The sequence below is a fragment of the Opisthocomus hoazin genome, chromosome 9, assembly GCF_030867145.1.
Source record: "Opisthocomus hoazin isolate bOpiHoa1 chromosome 9, bOpiHoa1.hap1, whole genome shotgun sequence".
In the NCBI taxonomy this organism is placed as follows: domain Eukaryota; kingdom Metazoa; phylum Chordata; class Aves; order Opisthocomiformes; family Opisthocomidae; genus Opisthocomus; species Opisthocomus hoazin.
Window position 1 is genome coordinate 36,704,287 of NC_134422.1, and position 23,913 is coordinate 36,728,199.

Consider the following 23,913-nt stretch of genomic DNA (forward strand, 5'->3'; position numbering starts at 1 on the left):
AAATGAGGAGACTGTCTCTGGAGTTAGTGTAGCACTATGACTGTCAACAGACTCAACAGGGGTGCCAGCCAGTGTCGGTATAGGTTGTTTTAGCTGTGAACAGTGTGGGGGTATAAATGCATTCTGAAACTTCGTTGTCTTCTTTCTGCCTTATAAGTTTGATCATAAATGTAAATAAAAGCTTCATATTGAGGAGAAGTACCAGAAATTAAACTCTTATCGAAAGCTGGGAGAAAGTAAATTCATTCTTCTTTATCTTAGCAATTACCTGAAATGTCATTCATTTAAAAGAGCAATACCATTCAGTTATATACAGCCTCGCTAAGGCGGAGTAAAAAGTTTCTTCTTTGCTGACAGAGCTGCTTCTTCCTGCCCCCCCCAACCCCCTCCCCCAGCATTTCACCATGCTTTGATCTTGTAATCTAAAACAATATTGCATCAGCCTTGTATCAGGTAATACCCAGATCATCTAATGGAAGCTGAAAAGTTTGTTTTCAGTCAAACAGACAGTTTGTGCTTGGGGACTATTAGTGTGATTCCTTTTTTTTTGCTACCGTTTTTTTTGCTACCAAGTTCCAGTTATATAATTGAGTCTGTTTCCTTATCTCACTGTTATAATCTTGAAATGTATTTTTGTTCTCATAACGCAATTTGAAGACAGATTTTAGTAAATGTAACATTCTGGCATGGAAAGAAACTTGCAGCAATTATTAGTAGTTTTTTAGCAGCACTGTGCTCTCTGCAAACCTAAGGTTACTGGGGGAATGTTGAGAGTTCTTGGGGGCATGAAATAGCATTAACTGTTTGTTTTGGTTTGGCCTGGATAAATGCCAGGTGCCCACCAAAACTGCTCTATCAATCCCCCTCCTCAGCAGGACAGGGGAGAGGAAATATGATGAAAGGCTTGAGGGTCGAGGTAAGGACAGGGAGATCACAGATTGAACATGGGGTGAAAAGGGAATTTAATTCATCACCAATGAAATCAGAGCAGGACAGTGAGAAATAAAACACCTTCTCCCCACTCCTCCCTGCTTCCTGGGCTCAACTTCAATCCTGTTTCTCTACCTCCTCCCCTCCGCAAGCAGCGCAAGGGGACTGGGAATGAGGGTTACGGTCAGTTCATCACACGTTCTCTCTGCCACTCCTTGTCCCCCAGGGGGAAGACTCTTCACACTCTTCCCCTGCTCCAGCATGAGGTCCCTCTCATGGGAGACAGTTCTCTGCAAACTTCTGCAACGTGAGTCCTTCCCATGGGCTGCAGCTCTTTGCGAACTGCCCCAGTGTGGGCCCTTCCCATGGGGTGCAGTCCTTCAGGAACAGGCTGCTCCAGCGTGGGTCCCCATGGGGTCACAAGTCCTGCCAGCAAACCTGCTCTAGTGTGGGCTTCTTTCTCCAGGGGTCCACAGGTCCTGACAGGAGCCTGCTCCAGCACGGGCTCCCCATGGGGTCACAGCTTCCTTCAGGCATCTACCTGCTCTGGCGTGGGGGTCCCTTCCATAAGCTACAGGTGGATAGCTGCTCCACCATGGACTTCCATGGACTGCAGGGGGACAACCTGCCTCACCATCGTCTTTCATCATGAGCTGCAAGGGAAGGCTCTCTGCTCCGGCATCTTGAGCACCTCCTCCCCCCTCCTTCACTGAGCTTGGTGTCTGCAGAGTTGTTTCTCTCACGTTGTCTCACTCTTCTCTCTTCACTACCATTTTCCCGCAGTTTTTTTTCCCCCTTCCTAAATATGTTATCGCAGAGGTGCTGCCACCATCACTGATTGGCTTGGCCTTGGGCAGTGGTCCATCTTGGAGCTGACTGGCACTGGCTTTATCGGACATGGGGGAAGCTTCTCGCAGCTTCTCGCAGAAGCCGCACCTATAGCCCCCCTGCTACCAAAGCCTTGCCACGCAAACCCAGGACACTGTTTTGAACTGTCAGAGAAGTAAATTTAATTAATATATACTGCATTTCACTTTTAAACATTTTAACTGAGAGATGCAGCTAGAAACACTGATCTTATAAGTTGGTTTTGAAAAGCCTCAAGGGGAGAAAAAAAAACCAACCCAAAACTCTTTTCTTCAAAAGTAGTTGAAACTTGTAAAACAGCTTTCAAAGGCTTAGTGTTCAAGTCATGGCCAGAACTGCAGATTAGTACCAAGTATCATCTTTTTTTAAAAAGTTTGGAACCTATATAGAGGCTTTTGTTCCATCAAAATATGTAGGAGAGTGTTGCCAAAAAGTAAAAGGCAAGCTGTACTGCACCTGCATAGTCTGGCTTTTTACAGCTGTTCTATTTTTTAAATACTTCTTTTCTGAAAATAGTTATCATGGTTTCAACACTCTTTAGACACTCCAGAATCGTGTTTGACCAGTCTGATAGCCTTCTGTGATTACGTGACCAGCTGGGTAGATGAGGGGAGAGCGGTAGATCTTGTGTACCTAGACTTCAGCAAAGCTTTTGACACTGTCTCCCATAACATCCTCCTAGGGAAGCTCAGGAAGTGTGGGCTGGATGAGTGAACAGTGAGGTGGATTGAGAACTGGCTGAATGTTAGAGCTCAGAGAGTTGTGATCAGCAGTGCAGAGTCTAGTTGAAGGCCTGTAACTAGTGGTGTTCCCTAGGGCTCAGTACTGGGCCAAGTCTTGTTCAGCTTATTCATCAGTGTCCTGGATGAAGGGGCAGAGCATACCCTCAGCAAGTGTGCTGATTACACAAAACTGGGAGGAGTGGCTGATACGCTGGAAGGCTGTGCTGCCTTTCACCGTGACCTGGACAGGCTGGAGAGTTGGGCAGAGAGGAACCTGATGAGGTTCAACAAGGGCAAGTGCAGGGTCCTGCGTCTGGGCAGGAACAACCCCATGCATCAGTACAGGCTGGGGCTGACCTGCTGGGGAGCAGCTCTGCGGAGAGGGACCTGGTGGACGACAAGTTGACGATGAGCCACCAGTGTGCCCTTGTAGCCAAGAAGGCCAGTGGTACCCTGGGGTGCATTAAGAAGAGTGTGGCCAGCAGGTCGAGGGAGGTTCTCCTCCCCCTCTACTCACCCCTAGTGAGGCCCCATCTGGAGTACTGTGTCCAGTTCTGGGCTCCCCAGCTCAAGAAAAATGAGGAGCTACTGGAGAGAGTCCAGCGGAGGGCTACAAGATGATGAGGGGACTGGAGCATCTCTCCTATGAGGAAAGGCTGAGGGAGCTGGGCTTTATTTAGCCTGAAGAAGAGAAGGCTGAGTGGGGAGCTTATAAATGCTTCTAAATATCTCAAGGATGGGTGTCAGGAGGACAGGGCCAAACTCTTTTCAGTGGTGCCCAGTGCAGGACAAGGGGCAACGGGCACAAACTGAAGCAGAGGAAGTTCCGTCTGAACATGAAGAAGAACTTCCCTCTGAAGGTGACGGAGCCCTGGAACAGGCTGCCCAGGGAGGTTGTGGAGTCTCCTTCTCTGGAGATATTCGAGACTCGCCTGGACGCGGTCCTGTGCAGCCTGCTGTAGGTGACCCTGCTTCGGCAGGAGGGTTGAACTAGAGGACTAGAGAGGTTCCTTCCAACTCTTGCCATTCTGTGATTTAGTCTCTTACCTCATTGAGAAGGGTAGTTCTCCACAGTATGCGATCTCTATTAATATTTTTGTAGCAAAATGTAGCCTTCCGATCTGCTGAACTATCTTACGTTACCGGGCTCACTATAGATGAATGAATATTTTTGCTCAAGACTAGCACAGTCGTTTTGATGGATGACGCTGGCTGGCTGTTTGTAACTGGCGCAAATACCTTTTCTGTTAAAAGTCCTGTTAGTGGAGGTTCTTTATGACAATATACAGTCCATAGCAGGTGGCAGAGGCAGCTTATCAGAACTTCCTTCACACTGCTAAACTGTACATGCTAATGTTAGTTCAGACGATGATAGAAAACTGCTAGTTGTGTGTGAAACAACAGTATTTGCAAGTCTTACTTTTTTTTTTTTTTTTTTTTTTTTACACAGGAAGAAGAGGACAGGCTGATTGAAGATAAGACTTTAAGAGATGCCGGAAATGCCAAAGAAATAGAAAACCCATTGGCTGTGTTGAAAGGGATTTTAACAGAGGTATGGTATGTAAGGCATTTATTGCTTTGATTTTGAAGGTAGGGAACCTAAAAAAACGTGTTAGTGTGTCCAAGAGTGGGCAGGTTTAAGTGTACAGAACTCTTCTGAACTTATTGTGAAGAATATAAAATTTGTAACTTAACCTGACATTAGTACAAACAGTGGCTCTTCATACAGAAAATTGCCCTTTTTGAGTACTTCTCAAGGTGCTTGCCTAAGCTGTTGAAAGAGGTGATGTTATATTGGCTTATTAACAAAACTGAATGATTTAAGCAATTCAGAATTGGCTTCTTTGTGTTGATCCCTTGACTTTTGTAGCCTTTTTTATGCTAATTTTTAACTTTTCTGTAGGAAGAGTCTAGACAAATTACTGTGGATCAATTAGGGCAGAAATTACTGGAGAAAAAAGGGGTGTCCTGGAATAAGAAATACCGAAAACAATGTGGAGCATTACGAAAGGTAAAATGCGTGTATGTTAATTTGTTTTTTACTGTTAAGATAACTTTACATTTATATTGAATAGTTGGTAGGGTCGTAATTGAAAATACTGGCCCTTGGACTAGCAAGATAGAGCATGTGTAAGAGAAGTCGGTAGACTGAGGAACACGGACAAGATTCTTAAGGGTTTGTCTGTCTGAAAGCTAGTATCTTATTAAAAAATAAGACAGAAAAAAGAGAATTAACCTTACCTACTGAACCTTGTTTCACTTGTGTCTCTGTATGAAGCTTCAACAACACTACTACCACTTGAACATAGAAACACTGATGAGAATTAAAGAAGAAATACAGTACCTCTTCACAGTCATAACAAAAATGAGGTTTTGAATATGTATGCTGCTTTTTGGTTAATTAGGGCATGTCCATAAAATTAATACTTCCAGTAAAATCTTGTTTGTCGAGTTGGTTGCTGTATTTTCTAATATTTTAAGGAAAATACTTCAGCATTTGTGTTATAGATATGTGGAAAATTCATGTTTGACTTTTTTGAATAGGACTAACAATGTCATTTTCACAATAATTATTCAAAAGTAGTTGTGAAATGTGAGTCTCCCATGGAGATGGATGCTTTTCTGGCTTTGGAGTGATAGAAACAAGTTGTGAGCAACCCAGTATTAACCGTTTCAAAGTCTGAGTGCTATTGTGAATATTACCAGAGCTGACTTCTCACAAGTGCCAGACGTATACCAAAAGCACACTGATCAATGTAAGACTTACCTTATTGAAATAACTGTAAATTGTTGTACAATTTTTGAAGTATCAAATGATTTTTTTCATTATGATTGAAACTAAAATTCAGATTTTGGGTGTTTGTTTTTGTTTGGTTTGCAGTTTATTTTTTTGAGGGGGTTGGTGGTTTTTGTAGTTTGGGGGGGAAATTAGAGGGTGGTTGGTGTGTCGCTCCCTGCCCTCAAGAGCCACAGTTTTGTTTTGTGTAATTTGGACACCAAACTTGTTAGAAGTATCTGTATGCTGCTAAAATGAAAGTAGAGAACAGAGTGGATAAGCTGGGTGAAACTGAGCGAGTGGGTTTTAAGTTCTTGAGATGCCGCAGTGGGCAGTGTGAATGTGGGTAAGATACAGCTCAGCAGACCAGAACTGAGCTCAGGATCCCTGTCTGGTAAATACAGAAGGGAGCACTTCTGCAGATACTAGGGAGCAGAAGGTACCAATGTTAGGGCTAAACTGATTGGGATGCTTCTCTGTGTGTCTGATCAGGCAATTGGAAACCTTCTGCTTTGAGAGCATCACTCGCTATGCAACTTTCCAGTGATAGAGAGTGTGCACTTGTGAGAAATGTCCTAAAAGGACTCCAGTGTCTCAAGCAGTCTTTGAAATTCAGAAGCTAGTCTAATTTAATCCTTAGCGATGCATGTACGTTGAAAACATTTCTTTTGCGATTTCTTGCATGATAGTTTGAAGTTATGCAAGAAAAGAAGCCAGTAACAACATATAAAAGATCAGTCAGAGAAGTGGTGGTAGGAAAATTGCATTTTTCTGTCTAAACTGAGGAAATACACGAGCAAGCATCACAAAACCGAGTTTGAAGGGATGGGATTTGTGTATCAATTTGAGGATGAATCAGGTGAAGTAGCTAATGCAGTCTGCTGTATTTAACACTAGGTGTCTTCATCTTTTCTTTGCTTTCCTTTTAGTATTTGCAGAATCATCCTCAGATATTTCAGTACAGTGCTGATGAAAATAAGGTTGGTCTGAAGGAAAAGCACAAGCTCCCGTTTAAGTCAGATTCTCAAGGACAAGATCTCCAAAGCCCTCCTCAGCAGAATGGTGTTCAGTGGAATTCAGGAAAAAAGCCTACAAAGCTAAGGGACAGTTCTGCTGGTTGCCATTGGTTTGATCTGAATGATTCGAAAGTCCAGCCGATCAAGGAGGAGGATATTGAGAAACAATTTCAGGGTAAAGAGAGTGCCTACATGCTGTTTTATCGAAAATCTCAGTTAAAAAGACCTCCTGAAGGTACACAAAGCTCATCTTGATATTCTGGGGGCTTCCTTCATTGAGAGTTTGTTTTCTGGAGGGCAAAGACTGTTTGGCCTTTCTGTCCTTTTCAAGAACTGAAGATACAGTTCTCTTTGTTGTGATCATTTGAAAAAAGTGTTAACTGAAGATAGGAGGAAGTTAACTCTGAGGAGGTAGTGACCAGTTAATTGGCTATAGATAGCATTAACTTTTTTCTAGTACGCCTCACAAACACTAGCAGAACATCTACTGAAACAAATAAAAGTTGTTGCTAATGGCATTCATGAATCAGTTTCCCTTAGGGCAAGATTGATGGGAAGAAGTAAAAGCACTTGTTTGTTCTTTGTATCAGCTTGCAGTTTAATTTTCTGTAATACGAAAGGATACAACATTATTGCTCTGCCTTTTCAATGATTACTGTAATGTCACATCTTAATCCCTTTTCTTGTTTGCCAAAACATATTTTAAGCAGCTGAGACCAAACTAGCCTATATTATTTGTTGCAGCGCGAGGAAATCCAAGGTACCAAATTCCTGAACACCTTCTGAATGAAATGAATGCTGCTAATACTGAGCTGCAAAAAAAGAGGTATATTAATGTAACTGTACCAGTCTTTTAAACAGCATTCTTAATCTGCAGATCTCCAAAGTGATTTAAAATGAAAGAAATTCGTTGAGTAGAGCCAGATGCTAAAATGATTCAATGTCATGGAGGTTTGTCAAGGAATACAATTTGTATTCACACACTCTACCTTGCTGGTTCTCTACCTCCCTGTTAGTGGCGTAACTAGGCATTCTACAGAATTTCAAGGGGAACTTACTTACAATTTAATACTGTAGCATTTTTTTGTGAAAATCAGGGTAATTGTGGAAAGAGAACAGAAAATGTTATCTTAAATGTGTTCATAGAGGGAGTTCTCCATTGGGAGAAGGGGGAAATTACTTGGTTTAGTGTAAAACAACAGATAAATGGCGTCCTTTGCCAGAAAGGTGGAGTAAGGAGCTAGTGGTATTCATGTTTGTGGAAACCTTTCCTTCTGTTGAGCAACACACAGAACTGATGATACGCCTGAATCACAGTTAAACCATCAAAATAGAGACACACACACGAGACACAAGTCTTGTGTGATCTCTCTCTGCTGTGGAAATTTCACTCCCTTCTTTTGTAAATGGTGTATTTGCTGCTACGTGTAGCTAATAGAACTGGATACAGGTATAAGTGAGGAGGGCATGGCTGTGTCTGTCCTGAATCAGTTTCCATGCAGTTTTTCTGTCTCTGCATTTCAGCAGAGCACTGGTCTGGAACGCAGCCTGAAAAAAAACTAGTCTCTGCTTGTCTGACCATGAAGTTTGGCATTCTGTTTAAAAAGGTAGAAGCAAGGTGTAGAAACACACAGCGTGTACTCTTATAGTGCTTATGTGGAGGATGTCTACGCTAGCTCTGTGTTGTACACTGTGTAAAGCACTGTCATCTGTGAGGACCTCTTTGCATACGCCTTCACAGAGCAGGAAATGTGACAGTGAATTTAGTCGTGAGGGTATCAGTTCCAGGACAACTACACAGAAGCATCTCTGAAATAAGCTAGCTATTTGTTGGTGTTAAATTCACCAGTTCATTATTGTGTTTATTCTTTCAGAGCCGAATGTGACTCAGCAAACAATGGCATTGATTTACATCTCCATCTGAGCTCATGTTATAAATTTCACAATGGGGCTTTGCATCCTTCACTTACTTCGAAAGAGAGCGTTGTGGATTTGACTATTGATAGAAGAAAAACGCTAGGAGACCTTCGACAATCAGTATTCCAGGTATTTGCTGCATTAAAAGAATGGAAACATTTTTTTCACTTGGGCTACAACAACACTTATGTATGTATTTATGCTGCGATTTTTATCTCGGTGAGAATTTTTCAACAGTAACTGTTATTTTAGGAGACTAGCAACTATATGGGTTTACACAGAAGGAAACATTGGTTTGAGATCTGTTTTTGAAATATTGAAGACGACATGTAATTGATGAAACACTAATTGTGCAGACTTTAATGCTCTCATAAGCTAATTATTTATATTTGGGCAGCATGTACGTGGGCATGGATTGACGCTTTGCAAAACTCCAGGCTTATTTGTAGCATTTCACGTTGTGACAGATTAGTCTTTGTATTTTCAAGGAGCTGTCTGACCTTAAAGGGAAGTAATCAGAGTAGTTTAAGAAAAAAGAAAATCAGTTAAAAGAAATTATTTAGCTTAACTACGGAATGTGGTGTCTTTGCATTTATTCTCTACTATATTAAATAAATATGACAATTTGTAAAATGCTTTTTTTTATAGACATCTATTTCAAAGCTAGCTTGGTGTCAGGAAACACTGTTTGCTGTTCTCGTACCTCACAACCTTTGGTTAGCATCCACTTGAAACTATTTTTGTCTATCTGGTGACCAGTCTGAAAGACCAAGTCCTAAATGCTTGACTGTCTTCTGTGTTACTAGTCTTCTTGAGGTAAATAGCTGTGACTTGTTATGTGTCAAAGTGAGCTTGGTAACCAGGCTGTAACAGCTTTCAGCAAAGTTGTAATTTTGACTTATGTGACTTACTACTTGTTGTTTTTTATATATATATTTATTCTTCCCAATTAGATGTTGGAATCTTGGGAAGGAGACATGATTCTCAGTATTGCTAAGTCTTTACCAGCAGGACTGCATCTTTACCGTATACTTGATGGTAAGACTACTACATACAAGGCTTCAATGTTACTTATATGTTGTATTTACTGCAGACGTCAAGGATTTCATGTGTAAAACATCTTGGAGAGGTGTATTACTGAACACCTTCAAACCGAAACTTACGTGCCAGTCCACTGCGGTTATTTAGGACACTCTAATTAGTCAAATAAAGGTTTTGAGACTTTTCTGTGTAATCTTTGTTGTGAAGCGTAGGAAGACTGCAGATCTTACACAAGTTAAATACATTTGATGACAAAAATATATCAGTCTGTGTTTTGACCTTGGTTTGCTTATGAATGTTTGCTTTCATGATATTTGCCTAGTAGGTGGAGGAGAGGTTAGACGAGAGGAGACAGGGTGACATCAAAGAAAAATGTAGGTTAGACCTCAGCTGAAGTAGGAATTTTGTAAAGGAAAATGCCTGTGTAAAAAGTACATTAATTTATTAAGAGTATATTAGTATTTTAAAACCATGAGTTCTGTCTCCAGCTTTGCATTGTTAGGCAATTCTAGGTGTTAGTCTTCAAAAGCCTATTCAGCTATTTTTTAGTTTTATAGTCTTTCTGGTCTGTTTCAGAACATGTTCTACCATAAAATAACCTAACTTTCCATGATGTTGGCATCAAAATACAGAGACGTTCATAACTGCTATAAATATTCTTCCAGATGCTAGTACAGTTCTTTAAATGACAATGACTTAAAAAATCTGAATCTGACTTACGGTAGGAAGATAAAAGAAACTGCAGCATGGGCATTAGTATTTCAAAGAATGGGCTTGGAATGTACAGCCCATAACTCATTTAAATCCAGCCTTTTTGTTTTAAATCTATCGATTCGCTGTTAAAGCTCATGTAGATAATCCTGACCAGGCAGCTTTGCCAAGTGCGAACTTGAGCCTCGGTTTGCAAGGGAAATTGAATTGAAACCTTCATGCTGCAGCCCTCTTTTCTTGGTGAGAGCGCTGTACAGGTGTGTACCCACTTGTGTTGCTCTTGCTACATGAATGATCCCTAACTCGTGCACCATAAATGCTGATCACGCAGCAGCTTTTGAGGTGATACACTTGAGACAGCGTAGAATGTGCCAGCTGATGCTGCTTGTCTTTTTTGTGAGAGGGGCAAGAACTTGATAATTTGCTCCCTTTTAGAAGATGAGCTGACACTGGATGGCATTGGGCTGGCTGATGGAGCAGACGTCTTCGTGTGGAATGGGAAAGAGGTAAAAGCACCAAATACTCTCTCTCCTTGTCAGTTCTGATAAGATGCAATCTCCAGACACATTTTTGGAAAAGTCAGTCTGTTCTGCAGATGTGTTGCTGACATCACAGTGTTAGTTTTGGGGACATCACTTCAGCCTCATCTAGGATACTAGGTTTTTGCAGCTTGTCAGGACACCTTGAGTGATGTACAGTGTGCTGCTTGGTAAAATTATAAATAGAATTATACTATGCAGAGTGCGATATGGTCAGATTGAGAAGTGTCTCTAGATATCCAATGTTGGTTACTTTGGAGTGTATTCTGAAAAAATCTGGTGCCTCTTGGTTGGTAGTAATGAGGTAACAAAAACTTATGCCCTGTAGTGGATCATTCCACGTATAAAATTAGATCTATGAATGACTACTTTTTTGTCTCCCTGAAACACTGTGCTCCTTTCCTAGTATTGCATCTTCCTTCTAATGTTAAGGCTTCTGCTTAACTTTCAACTGCTTGCCTCAGTGGTTATGTAACACAGCATTTAATTCCGTCTCTATATGGAATAAAATAATACTTTTAAAAGTGTTTTTTTTTAAAGTATGCATTTTATTTCTGATTGATCAAAAAAAAACCCAAAACCCAAAGAAAATATCTAGTAATAGAGTCATTCTTGTCTTGGTTGTACTTCTGGTATGGTCTTCACTACTCCAGCTTCCTGTGTAGTCAGATTGCCTTCACCAAAGAATTATATTCTTGGCCTAGGTTGAATATCAGAAAGGCCAGATTTTAAAATCTAACTCTCTTTGATCTGCCTCAGTCACACTTTTGGGTAGTTCTTTAATATCCTGAGGGTCTGAATTCCTCTATTCTTAATCTGATAGAGATCAAGTGTCCACTGGTTTCCAGCTACCGTTATTGATATACTTACTACACGTGCAGAGTTGAACGGACCTTAGCACTATGCTTTCACTTCCCAGCACCTTTGAGTTATTCTAGCTACTTGTTCAGTAGGTCAAAGGTGGTTTATTTCTAATGAGGAGATGGGGTCCATCTTTTAATCTCAATAATTTTATTGTTGTCATTTATTGCTGTCCAGTCTTTTCTGTATTTTATTGATCACGACTGCATATATCTTGCATTCCTTACTTCAGGTTGGTGGTACAAAGGTGATGACAGGCCCTGATCATGAACCTGTGGTCATAAACGTTCTTCGTTTAGCGGAGTATAATGAAGGAGGGAAGGGCCAGCATTTCACAGAATCGCAGCACGTCTTTTCATGCAGCACAAAACTGAGTGATCTGTGTAGAGTCTTAGCACCACTAGGAGGAATCATTCTGAAGAACGGCTCAGGACCAGATAAAGAAGCCAAGAACTGGGAAGTTTTTCTTGAAGAAGATATGAAGAAGACAGTCAGAAGTGTTGGTCTGACAGATGGATGCTCAGTGCTAATCTTAGACAGCCATGACCAGAGGTAACCATTATGATAACGAGTGTAATTAAACAAAAAAGCAATTTCAGCAAAATCTGTTTAGTTAAAATTATGCTAGCGCTCTCTCTCTCTATATATATATATTCTTTTAAACTAATTGTTATTTTGAGCTTTCAAATTCAAGATAATGTAATCTAATACTTACCTGCTATTAGATATTTCTTTGCTCTTGAAGTGCAGATGCAGTCACGTGCTTTAACTTGTAAAAGGAAAAACCTAGCGAGAACAACTTGTGCCCAGTGTGCTGGCACATTCTTGGCATCACCTGAATTTCTGAGGTTTGACGTGTGTGGTTCTCTGAGGGACTTGGTGAGATGAGAGAACAGACCGGTATCAGAATAGTATACAGCTCTGCTGAATCTCCCAGTTGAATCTGAAGGTGCCAGGGCAAATTTCTGGTCTCATTTCACTTCCCAGTGTATAGCCCTGAGGTTAGGTTCCTGTTTTCAGAGATGCGTATACGTGCTGCTTACGTAAATTCTGACTTCTTAGTTGAAGCAGCACTGAAAAATTGAGACTAAATCAAGCAGTGAGAGGATTCTTCACCAATAACTGTTTCTGTGTTTATATACAGTAGCAGAGACAGATAAAATCTCAAATTTTAGTTACGACTGGGTATGCTTTTACAGTATTTTTTCAGAAGCTTTAAATCCAGCCTCATGAAGTTACTTATACTCTGAAGTGCCTTCAGAACCTGAAGTCCCATTGAAAGCTAGTTACTAAAGCTAGTTACTAAAGCATGGTTTTTACTAGCATGGTTTTTTTTTTATCCCAACCAGAGGTGCCTGGATGCTGCCCAAGGCCTCTGACTCTTACTCTGTGATGTGCCATCACTTTTAATGACCTAAGTAGGCATTATCTGTGTATTTGAGTGCTTTGGTATTTAGCGATCTAGCTTGGACAATGTGTAGTTTTCCTGTCTGTGACCGTCTTTGCACTGTTCATTTTTACAGCTTCGTGAATGTGTCAAGTGGCAATTTGACTGCTTTTACGTATGACATCAGCTGGCTCCAAGTTAAGAACTTCTGTGGAACAGATGGTGAAGAGAAACGTGTTAAAATTACTGCCACTATTGAAACAGTAAGAAGTCTGATATAACACAGGCAGTTTCTCTGAAAAGCTTGGCCAGTGCGCTTGGGCCAAGTAATGAGGAGTGGGTTTAGCCTCAGGGCTGAAGTTTTTCTGTGAAGAAAATAGGGTGCAATTCAGAGTTACTGTTACTAGAATACTTTTACTGCTGTATAGTAAGACTGTAAGGCTGGTGACTTAAACCAGTGCAGTCTACATTAGTGTGTTGTAGTGTGAAACAATTTCCTTTTTGGACCGTCCTGTATATGTATGTTTGGTGTGGCTATGTCAGCAAACAAAAGCTATAAGAGAAGGGAAGTACTATCTCTTGCTTTCAACTTAGAATAGGAAAAAATGCTGGTTTTCCCCAAGGCTAAGGCTTCTCTGGTACCTTTTCTGCCTTTTAAATTGTTTCCTGTTACAGAAAATATGAAGCACTACTTAGTTTTGCTCACAAAATTACTATTTGTGGAATATTAGTCTTTTGATAAATCCAAAAATTAAATACCGCTTTCTTTTCTTTGGAATACTGTCTTTAAGGAAAGTTTCCACAAACGTGTTGTTATACCAGTACATTTATTTTTTATATATATTTGGTATAATAATGTTAAGGAAAAGTTTTCTTAGCTGTGTATAGTGTTAACAGGAAGAAGAACATAACTAGTGTCCCTTTCAAGTGAAGGCTGCCTTTTGTGGACTGGCATTTGAACAGCAGGTGTGTTACTGGCATTCTGTACTAGAGGTGTTAATATTGTTTTCTTTTAGGTGATGTCAGATATCAAAATGAAAGCAATACGGGAGCTTCAGCTAGAGGAGGAACTAGGTAAGTGTTCTGCTGCTTTACTTTTAGATCTGATAATGTTGTTATTTACTGGCTGGCTTCCCGCTATTTGCATCAGTCTATTCAAAACGGCAAATCCATTGCTGTTAAGTTTTTTGGGGGGAAGAAAGAGGGTGCAAAGGACTTAATTTTATTCAAAACTAGATGAATTTTATTATTTTTCCTAGCTTAAAAAAATAAATTAGTGTAAGTCTTGATTAAAATACATTTTATGAAGGTCTTATTTTTCAGAAGCTGTTTGAGTAGGAATAATCATGTCCTCTTACTAAAGTATTACACTAAAAATTGAAGAATTTTTTTTTTTTTTACCTTAGTCCTTTCTTTAAGATACTCCAGTCTTCTTTCTTGAAAGGTTTTGTGGTTCCCTTTTGAAGCACTTGGTCAGTTTTAGAGTATTTTACTGATTGTGGCTAACAGCTGGCTTCAAAGAGAAAGTAATCCTTCACTGAAAGGATAAACACTAAGACTGTTCACGAAGTTTCTAGAAATCTCTCTCCAGTTGTACTTTTGGTGTAATACCTCCAGAGGGAGACCTCTGAGAGAAACCTGTTGTTTTCATTAACATCAGATATGTTATCCTTCTGAACTTCTGAGCCAAATTTCTTCGAATTTTGATTACTTAATACAGCTATCTCTCTTTCCTGCCCTTTTTATTACAGCACATGACAGCTGTCTTAGACCTGTGAGCGGAAATGGGAAACTTCTTTCTCCAGGTAAATCTATTCATTTAATCGTAATTCTGTAAGAAATTCAGTTGGGAGATTTTAAGCTTCCCTTTGTCCTTTCCTGGAAGTACACATGCATAACTTCACTAATTTCCAGGCTTAACTGAAGCAGTTGTTTGTTGGTTGTTTGGTTTTTTTTTTCTAGTTTTACTGCTTATTAACAGTACCAATACAAAGCTAGAGGTTAAACTTAAATGTTCAGCTTGGTTTGATTACTTGCATTCCTAAGGAGTAAAACTAATTAGCATACCTACCATTATTTATTGACCACGGGTTATGTGCTTCAAGACTGTGGGAATTAACAGAAAGTTCTGTTTCCCATACTTATTTTATAAATGGAAAAGTCATTAAATGACCCGTTTTGAATTTATTTAGTGCATTACAGAGCAACTTTCTAGATATTGCAGGAAACAGTCATTGTTCCAGGTCTTTCTAACTTACATTTCCAGAAACAAAATGCACTAAATGGATTTGTTAGAGTGTTAATGTACAAGGTTGAATTTCATAACAGCTAGAGTAACAAACTGGAGTCCTGTGGTGATGGAGGAAGCACTGTTTGGTTCCTGTTTATTATGAGGGGGCAGCTTGTGTCTGGTGTATGCCACACACTGGCTAGCGTGTGGATTCCTCTTTCCACAAGTGTGGAGGAACATGTTCGTGCCATAGCTTGGTCTTTCCTTGGGATGAGCATGTGATGCCACCTGTCACTATGTAACTGTGTTTCTGATGGCCAGCGTTCAGCAGTAAAGGACCCCCACCTTTCCTCTTGCCGTTGTTGTGACAGTGGTGAGAAACTGAATGGATCAGCTTTGTGCTTGCTGGGAAACATTTTCTGCGACTTCGCTATTTTGCTAATATATTGCATTAGTAAAACATGGCCAGGAAGCCAAGGAGAGGTCAATTCCCCTCCATTCAGTGCATGTCAGACAACATCTGGAGTATTGTGCCCATTTTGGGGACTCCCCAGCATGAGAAAGAAGCCCTTACAAACTAGAGTCAGTCCAGAGTAGAGCACCCAGGATGGTCTGGGAGCTGGAATATACGAAAGAGAAAGGAAACTGGGCTTTTCCAGCCTGAAGAGGAGGAGGCTTGGTGGAGGTGGAGTGGGGTAATTGCCATCTTTAACTCTTTAACGTGGACCTGTAGAGAAGGCAGAGCCAGATTCTGCTCAGAGGTGCACATTGAAAGGATCAGAGGCAGCAGGCACAAGTTTCAGCAAGGGAAATTCCAGCTGGGTATGGTGGGAGTTGAAAGGGAATTCATGTTGGAGGTGGTCGAGCAATAGACACAGAGCCCTGGGAAGCAGGGAGTGATCCATCCCTGGAGGTGCTCAGAGCTTGACTGGAAAAAGCCCAGAATGAACTGATGTGGCTTCAGAGCTGCTTCTGCTTTGAGCAGAGATTTGAACTGGACAGCCTACAAAGACCCCTTCCAACCTAAATTCTTCTGTCATCCCATATACATGGAGTGGTGGGGAGGAACCTTTACACAAATGTTGCTTTGCTCTCATCAGAGGACGCTTACAGATCTGATGTCAACACTGTGGAAATGAAGTTCTCTAAATGTCACTGAATATTTTTGTCTTGCTCTAAAGAGCAGCATAATAGAATGGTTATTTTCAGGAAGCAGCAGCTTATGATGTTCTCTTTGGTTTTGTCCTCCCTGAAGTGCCTGAAGATTATACTGTCAAGGAAGCAGAACTGAAAATGGGAAGCTTGCTAGGGCTGTGTCATGGGAAAGCTCCAACTTCCACTCAGGTATAGTAGTGCTGTGACAGGTATAGTAGTGCTGTGACTGAAGAGAGTCTCGTGCTGCTTTTATGCTTTATTTAAATTTCCCAGTATTTTATGTGGTCCTCTTTTTACTCTTCTAATGGTTGTAAATGGCATGGAAAAAAACACTCAGTGACACTGAGAGTCATACATATCAGCATGAAGGCTCACACCATTTATCGCAGTTGCTGCAGGACAAGACCATATGCATGACCAGTTAATATAGCTCATTTGACTAATGGTAATTGATTTATCGCTCATCTGTTTGTGGTTGTCCATCTTCTATGCTCTGATGTGCATATACTTTTGTAAGGAACATAAAGTAAGAAAAGGGAGATACTGATCTTGATATCTACAAGTTGTAAATATGCAGGAGAAATAATAGTTGTATGTTTTTAAAGATCAGAGTGCTAGCAGGTTTTATCTCATTTGCAGCAGGCTAAGTAAATGAATGGTTAATGAACATCTACTGATGGCCGTAACTCAATTGCATGTGCTCATCTGTTTGTCCTGCTTAGATTGTTTGCTTTAACCCTAAATAGTATCAGTGGTGTTTGACTGATGGCAGGCTTCCAATAGCTGGTATATGTGTGCGTTAGGGGGTGTTATATAAGTATGGAAATACTGTAAAATATGTATTCTGATAGCGTATGCTTGCTTTTTTAGCTCTTCCTATATTTTATTGTTGGGACCGACCAAAACGCAAGCCCTGAGATGGAGATAGTTGTGGAAGAGACTGCCTCTGTCAGAGAGGTGAGTGTAGCTGCTTTTAAAAGCTTTTGTCATGCCTGGCTCAGGTCTGGTGCTCGTGGTGAATTTTGCCTTATACCCGTGTGTCACTTCAGGCCACCAAAAGACACCGAGGCAAAGGGAACTGTGTTTCAACTGCAAAAGGTCATCAGGGAAGAATGCCTTGATCTTTCACCTGAAGAGACATCCTTGCTTTTTGCCAAGAGTGAACATAGTCTGACTGCCTTGTGCCTGGCTCGCCACTTCTGTTATACGCAGCAGTCCTCAGCATGATGTGCGATCATGGCAGAGCCTGCCGCAGTTCAGTGTAGTTCATCAAACTCTGAATGCACAGAGTTGGAGTGAGAGGAGTCAGGAAGAACTGGGCACAGAGCGAAGGAAGCAGTTGTGGTACTGCCAGTCCAGACTTGTGGCACAAAGTGCCCACATCTGCGAGCAGTGGCTGGAAAGTGTTGAATTTGCAGTTTGATTTCTAAAAGGTGCGTTTGTTCAAGTAAAGCAACAAACTGACAGGACACATTCTTGATTTTTAAGCTGGCAAAAGCTGACTCACCTGACACAGTGATTTTATTGCCTGAAAAGAAACTCGGACTTGAAATGTTTGATATATACCTCAAATACACCATGTCTATGTAATTATATTGGTTTTAGGAATTGACTGGGAATTGATCACTCAGTTTTTATGTTAGAAAGTTCTAGTGTAGATTTGCTGAAAACTTTGTATTTCCCAACCTATGCATTGAGCCAAGTCTCACTGTGTGTTTCTGTTTTCAGTGTCTAAATTTAATGCTGGAAAAATCTGGATTATCAGGTGAGTTGTGTTGCATTGTTATTTAATGATTTTTCTAAAAGGGATTTCCACAGCTCTTGCTACCCTAAAACTGCAAGTCGTAAGTTTGTTACAATGATCTACGTGTCGTTGTAGTGTAAGGAGTGGAAAGAATGATAAACTTGCAGTCTTGCTCTGACCGAAGCTGGCTGTGCAGTTGCTCTTGAAAATCAGTTTCAAGCTTTCTATATATGGGAAAATCCCCGGTTCCTAGACTATTTGCTTTGGTGCAGGTGGAGATGTTTGGCTGTTTTGACAAGATTTGCTATTGTAGTATTTGCTATCACTGCCTGAGAGGAACTGTAAAAAATATTTTTTGTTTGCTTTGCAAAAACAAACTATTCAAAATGAGATCACAATTTTGTCATTATTTGGGCATCTGAGTGGTGGCAGTTCCCGTTACTAACCTTTTACGTGAGAATTGAGGAAGAGAGATAGACAGCACTAGCATCACACGTGAATTTCCTGGCTGAACATGTCTTTCCATTGATGCTGATGGGGAGGAAGAAGAGGAGGCTTGGAGTGGCATTGTTTTCCAGCTTTTGTTCTGAACACTCATTGAATACTGAGTTTGTGTTACAGTGGAGTGATGGCTGCAAATTCAGCCATGCTCCTAAAAAATCATACAAGTTTGCCTGAAAGACATTATTGTCAGAATATACATTAATTAGCCCAAATTAAAATTGGATATTGTGCCCTTGTGTACATGTACGTGTGAGCTGAGGTATTTAATGTCTTGGAAATATAAACTTAACCCTTTTCATTTCCCTATAGTATAGGTTTACTGCCAAGAAACAATGGTTCTGTATTAATTGCTTTATTTTATATTACCACTTTTGAACAATTGAATTTGGCCTTTTGTAGAGATTTGTGATCTGACTGCTCTTATTCAATGTCAGACTTCAGTGGATTTTGGTGTTCTTTTTCTTTAAAAAGACTGCAAGGTATTCCCCAGCCCCCTTCCAGATTTATTGCTGAGATGCTTTCTGGGCTTGTTTTTTTTTTTTAATTATGAAAGTCAAATTTTGTACCTTGGAGAGAATAAAATGCACTTTCAGCAGTTATTTTGATAAAATTAAAAGATTTAACTGTATTTGTTCATTCTGTACCTGGTGCTAAATCTAAAAGTATTGTAGTTTCTGGGATACACCATCTTTTTTTTTCTCCAGCGTGAAGTCTCCTCGTAGACAGTTGGGAAGGGGAAGTTGGATTTTTCCTTATAATGTAGTTCTCATTTTAACAAGCCTATCACTGATTCAAATGCTGAATTGGCATGGAAATTCCTTCACTTTCCTCTTAAACCAGGGAAATTAGCTAGGTAGGAGAGGAAGAGACATTTATGGAAATAAGAGAAGACCATTTCTGAACAGCAAAGTGTTTCTGGGGTCTGGGGAAGGAAATTAAGGTGGTACTTCATTCAGTCTGTCAGAGTTGTGTTTGAAAAACAAAAAACAAACAGAAGAACCCCTTCTTAAGGGTTTTGTAAATTTTTTTTTCAAAACAACATTGTTGGCTAATTAGTTTTGCATATGTGTGTTTGTGTTTTTTGGTAGGTGACAACTGGCATTTGAGAAGGATTGACTGGTGCTATGAAGCAGGGGAGGCATTAAGTCAGGAAGTAAGAGGATCCTGGTTTTGGCTTGAATCATGTGGTAGTTTATTTACTCCATTTTTCTGTAGAGACCCCCTGAAGAGAACAGCAGTAAAGCAAACGCGTGGTGTTTTTGTGTGCTACCTTAGTACACACCCTGTTTTATTTCCACAGGACCTTATGAAGACAGCGTTGGGATCCTTATGGTTATAATATAAATCTTGTGCACCTGCCTTTTATGATTAAACCATATCCGCATAGTTTCTGCTAAAGTCTAGGCTTACCATGCATCAAAGATACATCTAGACAGAAGCAGGAGGTGTCAGTTGGTGGAATGCAGGGGTGTGAAGGAAATCCACAGCTCTACAGGGTGCTCTGGAAGGGCTCCTGCAGAGCAGACTCTTGCGGGTGCAATGTTTCTGTGCTGCTGCAAAGCTGTCTCCAAGTGGTGGATGGGAAATGGATATTTCTGTGGTCTCTGGTGGAAAAGCAAAACACCTTGGACCCTTGGCATGCAGGGCTTAAAAAGCCACCAACATATACTTTGGAAACAAAGGATAAGAGCATGTGGGCTTACAAGTATACTGTGCTCTCTATTCCCACAGAATGCCACTCTGAAGGAACTTAATGTTTGCGGAGGAGATACTTTGGTTGTGACTGAAGGAAAGCTTCCACCAAAGGTAAAACGAGAGAGATTGTGTTCTTCAGTCAGTTGACAGTGTCTGGAGACTTCAATATGCCAGTAGTTTTTTTTTTTTTCTCTTGCTTATTTTAAAAATATTTCAGTCAGAAAAATCCTGGTCAGCAATAATGAAGAATGCTTTTTGAAGTTTTGCAGCTTTTTTTATTTCAGTCCACACCTGTAATATTCTGAATCTGTCTGTATTTATTCTTCTTTCAACCTCAGTATAAAAGGCTTTTGCGCATTGCAGCTTCTTCAGCAACTTACCTAGGAGTGTGGTATGGTTGGCAGATCTGGAGGAAATCAGTATTTCTGGCGTGCAAGGTTCTCATGAAGGCACAACTTGTATGCTACTGCTTCCTCACAAAATGACAAAAGTAGAGGAGCTTCAGTGTTTGCCTTCAGGTTTGCACTGAGGATGGCGTTAGAAAATGGAGGGCCCTGCTGGGCGGCGCTCTTGTCAGCGGTGGTTATACAAATGGAAGGATTCTTTGCTAGCAAACCTCCAGCAGTATCCAGGACGGGTTGGGTTGGAAGGGACCTTAGAATATCACCTGGCTCCGATGGATGTTTCACTAGTTCATGGTGCTCAAAGCCCTGTCCAGCCTGGCCTTGGACACTTGCAGGGATGGGGCATCCATAGCTTCTCCAGGCAGCCTGCTTCTGTGTCTCGCCGCCCTCGCGACCAGAGGCAGCTCCTCGGCCGGCCCTCGTGCGCTGCGTGCCCCGGCCCCTTTGGGAGCAGGAGAGGGGGTCTCGTGCTGGTGGAAGGGGTGAGCCTGCGGGATGGCCAGGCACGGAGGCTGGCCCGGTGGTTGTGCGCTGGCCGGGCTCTCCTGCCTGGTGCTGTGGAGGGGAGCCCTGGCACGGTGTAGCTGTGCTGGGGGAGCCACCCGGGACATTGATCCACTTCCATCGGCTGCTCTGGGTCATTGGGTCTATTCACTTCCATCGGCTGCTCTGGGTCACTGGGTGGATTCACCTCCATGGGCTCCACACCATCAGTCGCATGAGCGATGGCCATGGGTACCATGGGGCTGATGGTGCCTCCCCTCTGACACTGCCTCCTCTTCTTCCTCCATGGTTGCTGCAGCCATGTCTCTTTTGTCCCATTTAAAGGTGGGCAGCCATCGTTGTCGCTGTGCGACCTCTTGGTACCAAGCATTCTCGGCATGAGAGCGCCTCGAAGCTCAGCGAATTGTGGGCCAGCTGCCGGGTTCCCAGTATCTGTAGAGCCCGGAACAGAACGCGGTGAGGTGGCTTGTGACATCAGGAGGCCGCTGTCATGGTGATGCCTGTGGCACAATATGGCTGGTTTTGGAGTTGAGGGGGCCTGTGGCCTGAAAGATGCCCTAAAGTGGGCTCCAGCCCCCTCCTCATCCCATGCCTGGGGTGCCCTGGATGAGGTGGTGGCACCAGTGTTGCAGGAGAGTTGGGTGTCCTCGGTGACTCCCCACCCACCCAGCTCCCTGCACATGGTGCAGCCCCTCCATGCCCAACAGGGGCTGAGAGGGGGCAAAGCATCTGGACATCCTGCAGGCACACCCACACTGCACAAGGTCTCCTAGCACTCCCTTTAAGAATAGCCAATGGCTGAGTGTCGTGTGGGCCCTTCTTCCCTGTCCCCCAGTCCTGCCCCTGGAGCATGGAGGGGTGCCACATCTTCTGCACTGAGCCGTGAGGGAGAGGGGAGGAGAGGGCCTGGCATCCTTGGGGCTGAGGTGCCAGCACAACACGAGAAGCCAGTTGGAGGGGTTCTTTGCAAGTGAATATCTTCAAAAGTAACAGAAGTCTGGTCCTAGGACAAACTTGAACTATTCTGCTTTGTCGAGAGATATCTTCTAGGGATGGTTGTAGAGGAGTTAAGGGAGACCACCGATGCTGGTTATTCCTGTAGGCAGCGATAGGACTAGCTCCAGTCCTCATCTAGTTTGACAGCTGTGATATGCCAGTACCCATTGCTATCAACCCTTTCGCTATGAACTTGTGTTTTCACATAGATTGTGCTTTCGTGATTCTCATGCCAAAGCTTTTCTGCAGAGACTTAGCATTACGAGACTCCCAGTTTATCCAGCAAGTTCTGGAGTTCTTCATAAATACTGCTCTTAAAGCATCTGATCTTTATCCACTGTATGGGTTACATAAAGCTCTAGTGTCTGTAAAAGTAGGAAGTGAGAGTTGATGATGTGTGATCTTAGCTGAATGTCAGTGCTTTTGCAAAAGCTCAGAGTTGAACCAGACTTTTCCTTCTTCCTGAGATAAAGGTAAATTTTTTCATTGTCTGCATTGGAACACGTGAGCTACCTGGTACTTTCTGTTCGCTTTTCAGGGTTTCCTGAAAATACCCATTTGGTGGTTCAAATCTTCAAGTCCTAAGAAACATGCAGAAAATACACAAGAACAAGTGAATGGGATGACCTGCAAGATGGATGCTTTGCAGGTGTCTTCTGCAGGAGGTGAGCTTGATCCATTTTTGAAAGGAGTCGTATGGCCTGATGGTGATTGCACCGAGGGCTTTGAGTGAAAACTATGATTTTGATCCAAAGCCTTAAAATGCTTCTGAAACCTACGAGTGACTGTACGAGTTTCAGCAAGTTTTTGGTGAAAGGATCCACTTAGGAGACAGATGCACTTTTTTACCAGGCCACGAATACTGGATGGTACTGTTTGACGTTCCTTAGCTATATTTGGTGAAGGGTAAGACCCCCACTAAATTTTGAAGCAGGGGCTCTTTACTTGTCAATAAGTAAAATGGCTTTGGCAGTACTGTAAAGCACGTTCTCAGTGAGCATACAGGTGTTTGGCTTCAAATGCCAGACCCCTAGTACCACATTTAATTCACTTCAGGCTTTGTTGCTTTTTGACAAGCTGTAAAAGGAGTAATGAGTAAATCTGACACTGAATAAAAGACATTACATACAGTATTTTAACCGGTGTTTGTTCTTCTAAAGGTCAAATCCAAATCAGAAACCAGCTAGGATAGGAAAATCAAGTGAGGGTTGAGAAGAAAAAAGAAAATGAAGTGGGGACAACTGTGAATTGGAAAATGGGAAACAAACCGATTTTCCTTTCTACAGGAAAAAGAACATTCCTCCTTTGCTACTGCGTTTGTTGCAGAGCAGGACCCCTCTCCCTTTTAGAAGGTTTATTTTCATTTTCTCCTTTTTCTCCAACTTTTTCTGAGTTTTACTTTCTCGACTGATGATTTCAGTAGCATAGGTAAGAGCAGATTTGACTTTCCTTGCAACATGCTCTACATTTCAGAGTCATAACCAATAATTCATACTATTTACCAATTTGAGTAACTGGTCTACATTTTGAAATTTGCAGTATAGGATCAGCTGAAGCTCTTCCTGTTTGGCAGCTAACAGACTGTATTTTATCAACTGTGTATTACGTTTCTTGAACTGCCCTCTAAAAAAACAGTGAGGTCAGGTCACTTTTCTAAGTGAAACCTTACTTTGAAGTGATGGTCATCTCTTAGGACGATAAACAAAGTCATGTTGACTCTTGTGTTGTTTCTTTCTTCCTTCCTCCTCTTCCCCCCATCTAAAGATTCACCAGAATACATCCACACAGACATGGATCTTTGTTATGCTGGCAGTATAGAAATAGCAGGAGAAGCTTCTTTGGAAGATCTGAAGATGCAGGTTAGATTTCTCCTGTATTGGAAATGTACAGCAACACTGTGATTCACTGAGCTCT

The 23,913-nt window shown here is 41.7% G+C and overlaps 1 protein-coding gene across 10 annotated transcripts in view; it reads left to right on the forward strand.

Annotated features, from left to right (window-relative positions):
• The window catches only part of USP40 (ubiquitin specific peptidase 40), a 43,675-nt gene that overhangs the window by 12,891 nt on the left and 6,871 nt on the right, over positions 1 to 23,913 (forward strand). For 6 of the 10 annotated variants that reach the window (XR_012764993.1, XR_012764992.1, XM_075429895.1 and 3 more), the window contains 18 exons: positions 3,970 to 4,071; positions 4,423 to 4,530; positions 6,225 to 6,546; positions 7,056 to 7,137; positions 8,186 to 8,357; positions 9,182 to 9,266; positions 10,416 to 10,486; positions 11,613 to 11,932; positions 12,904 to 13,030; positions 13,784 to 13,841; positions 14,519 to 14,572; positions 16,253 to 16,341; positions 17,023 to 17,109; positions 17,881 to 17,917; positions 19,489 to 19,553; positions 20,132 to 20,206; positions 22,538 to 22,664; positions 23,764 to 23,858. Coding sequence is in view for 8 of the 10 variants with exons in the window: in XM_075429895.1 (XP_075286010.1) it covers positions 3,970 to 4,071; positions 4,423 to 4,530; positions 6,225 to 6,546; positions 7,056 to 7,137; positions 8,186 to 8,357; positions 9,182 to 9,266; positions 10,416 to 10,486; positions 11,613 to 11,932; positions 12,904 to 13,030; positions 13,784 to 13,841; positions 14,519 to 14,572; positions 16,253 to 16,341; positions 17,023 to 17,109; positions 17,881 to 17,917; positions 19,489 to 19,553; positions 20,132 to 20,206; positions 22,538 to 22,664; positions 23,764 to 23,858 (2,076 nt within the window). In the remaining 2 variants the exon portion in view is untranslated. The remainder of the gene's footprint in view (positions 1 to 3,969; positions 4,072 to 4,422; positions 4,531 to 6,224; positions 6,547 to 7,055; positions 7,138 to 8,185; positions 8,358 to 9,181; positions 9,267 to 10,415; positions 10,487 to 11,612; positions 11,933 to 12,903; positions 13,031 to 13,783; positions 13,842 to 14,518; positions 14,573 to 16,252; positions 16,342 to 17,022; positions 17,110 to 17,880; positions 17,918 to 19,488; positions 19,554 to 20,131; positions 20,207 to 22,537; positions 22,665 to 23,763; positions 23,859 to 23,913) is intronic. The other 4 variants (XM_075429896.1, XM_075429897.1, XM_075429898.1 and 1 more) reach the window with 4 other exon arrangements.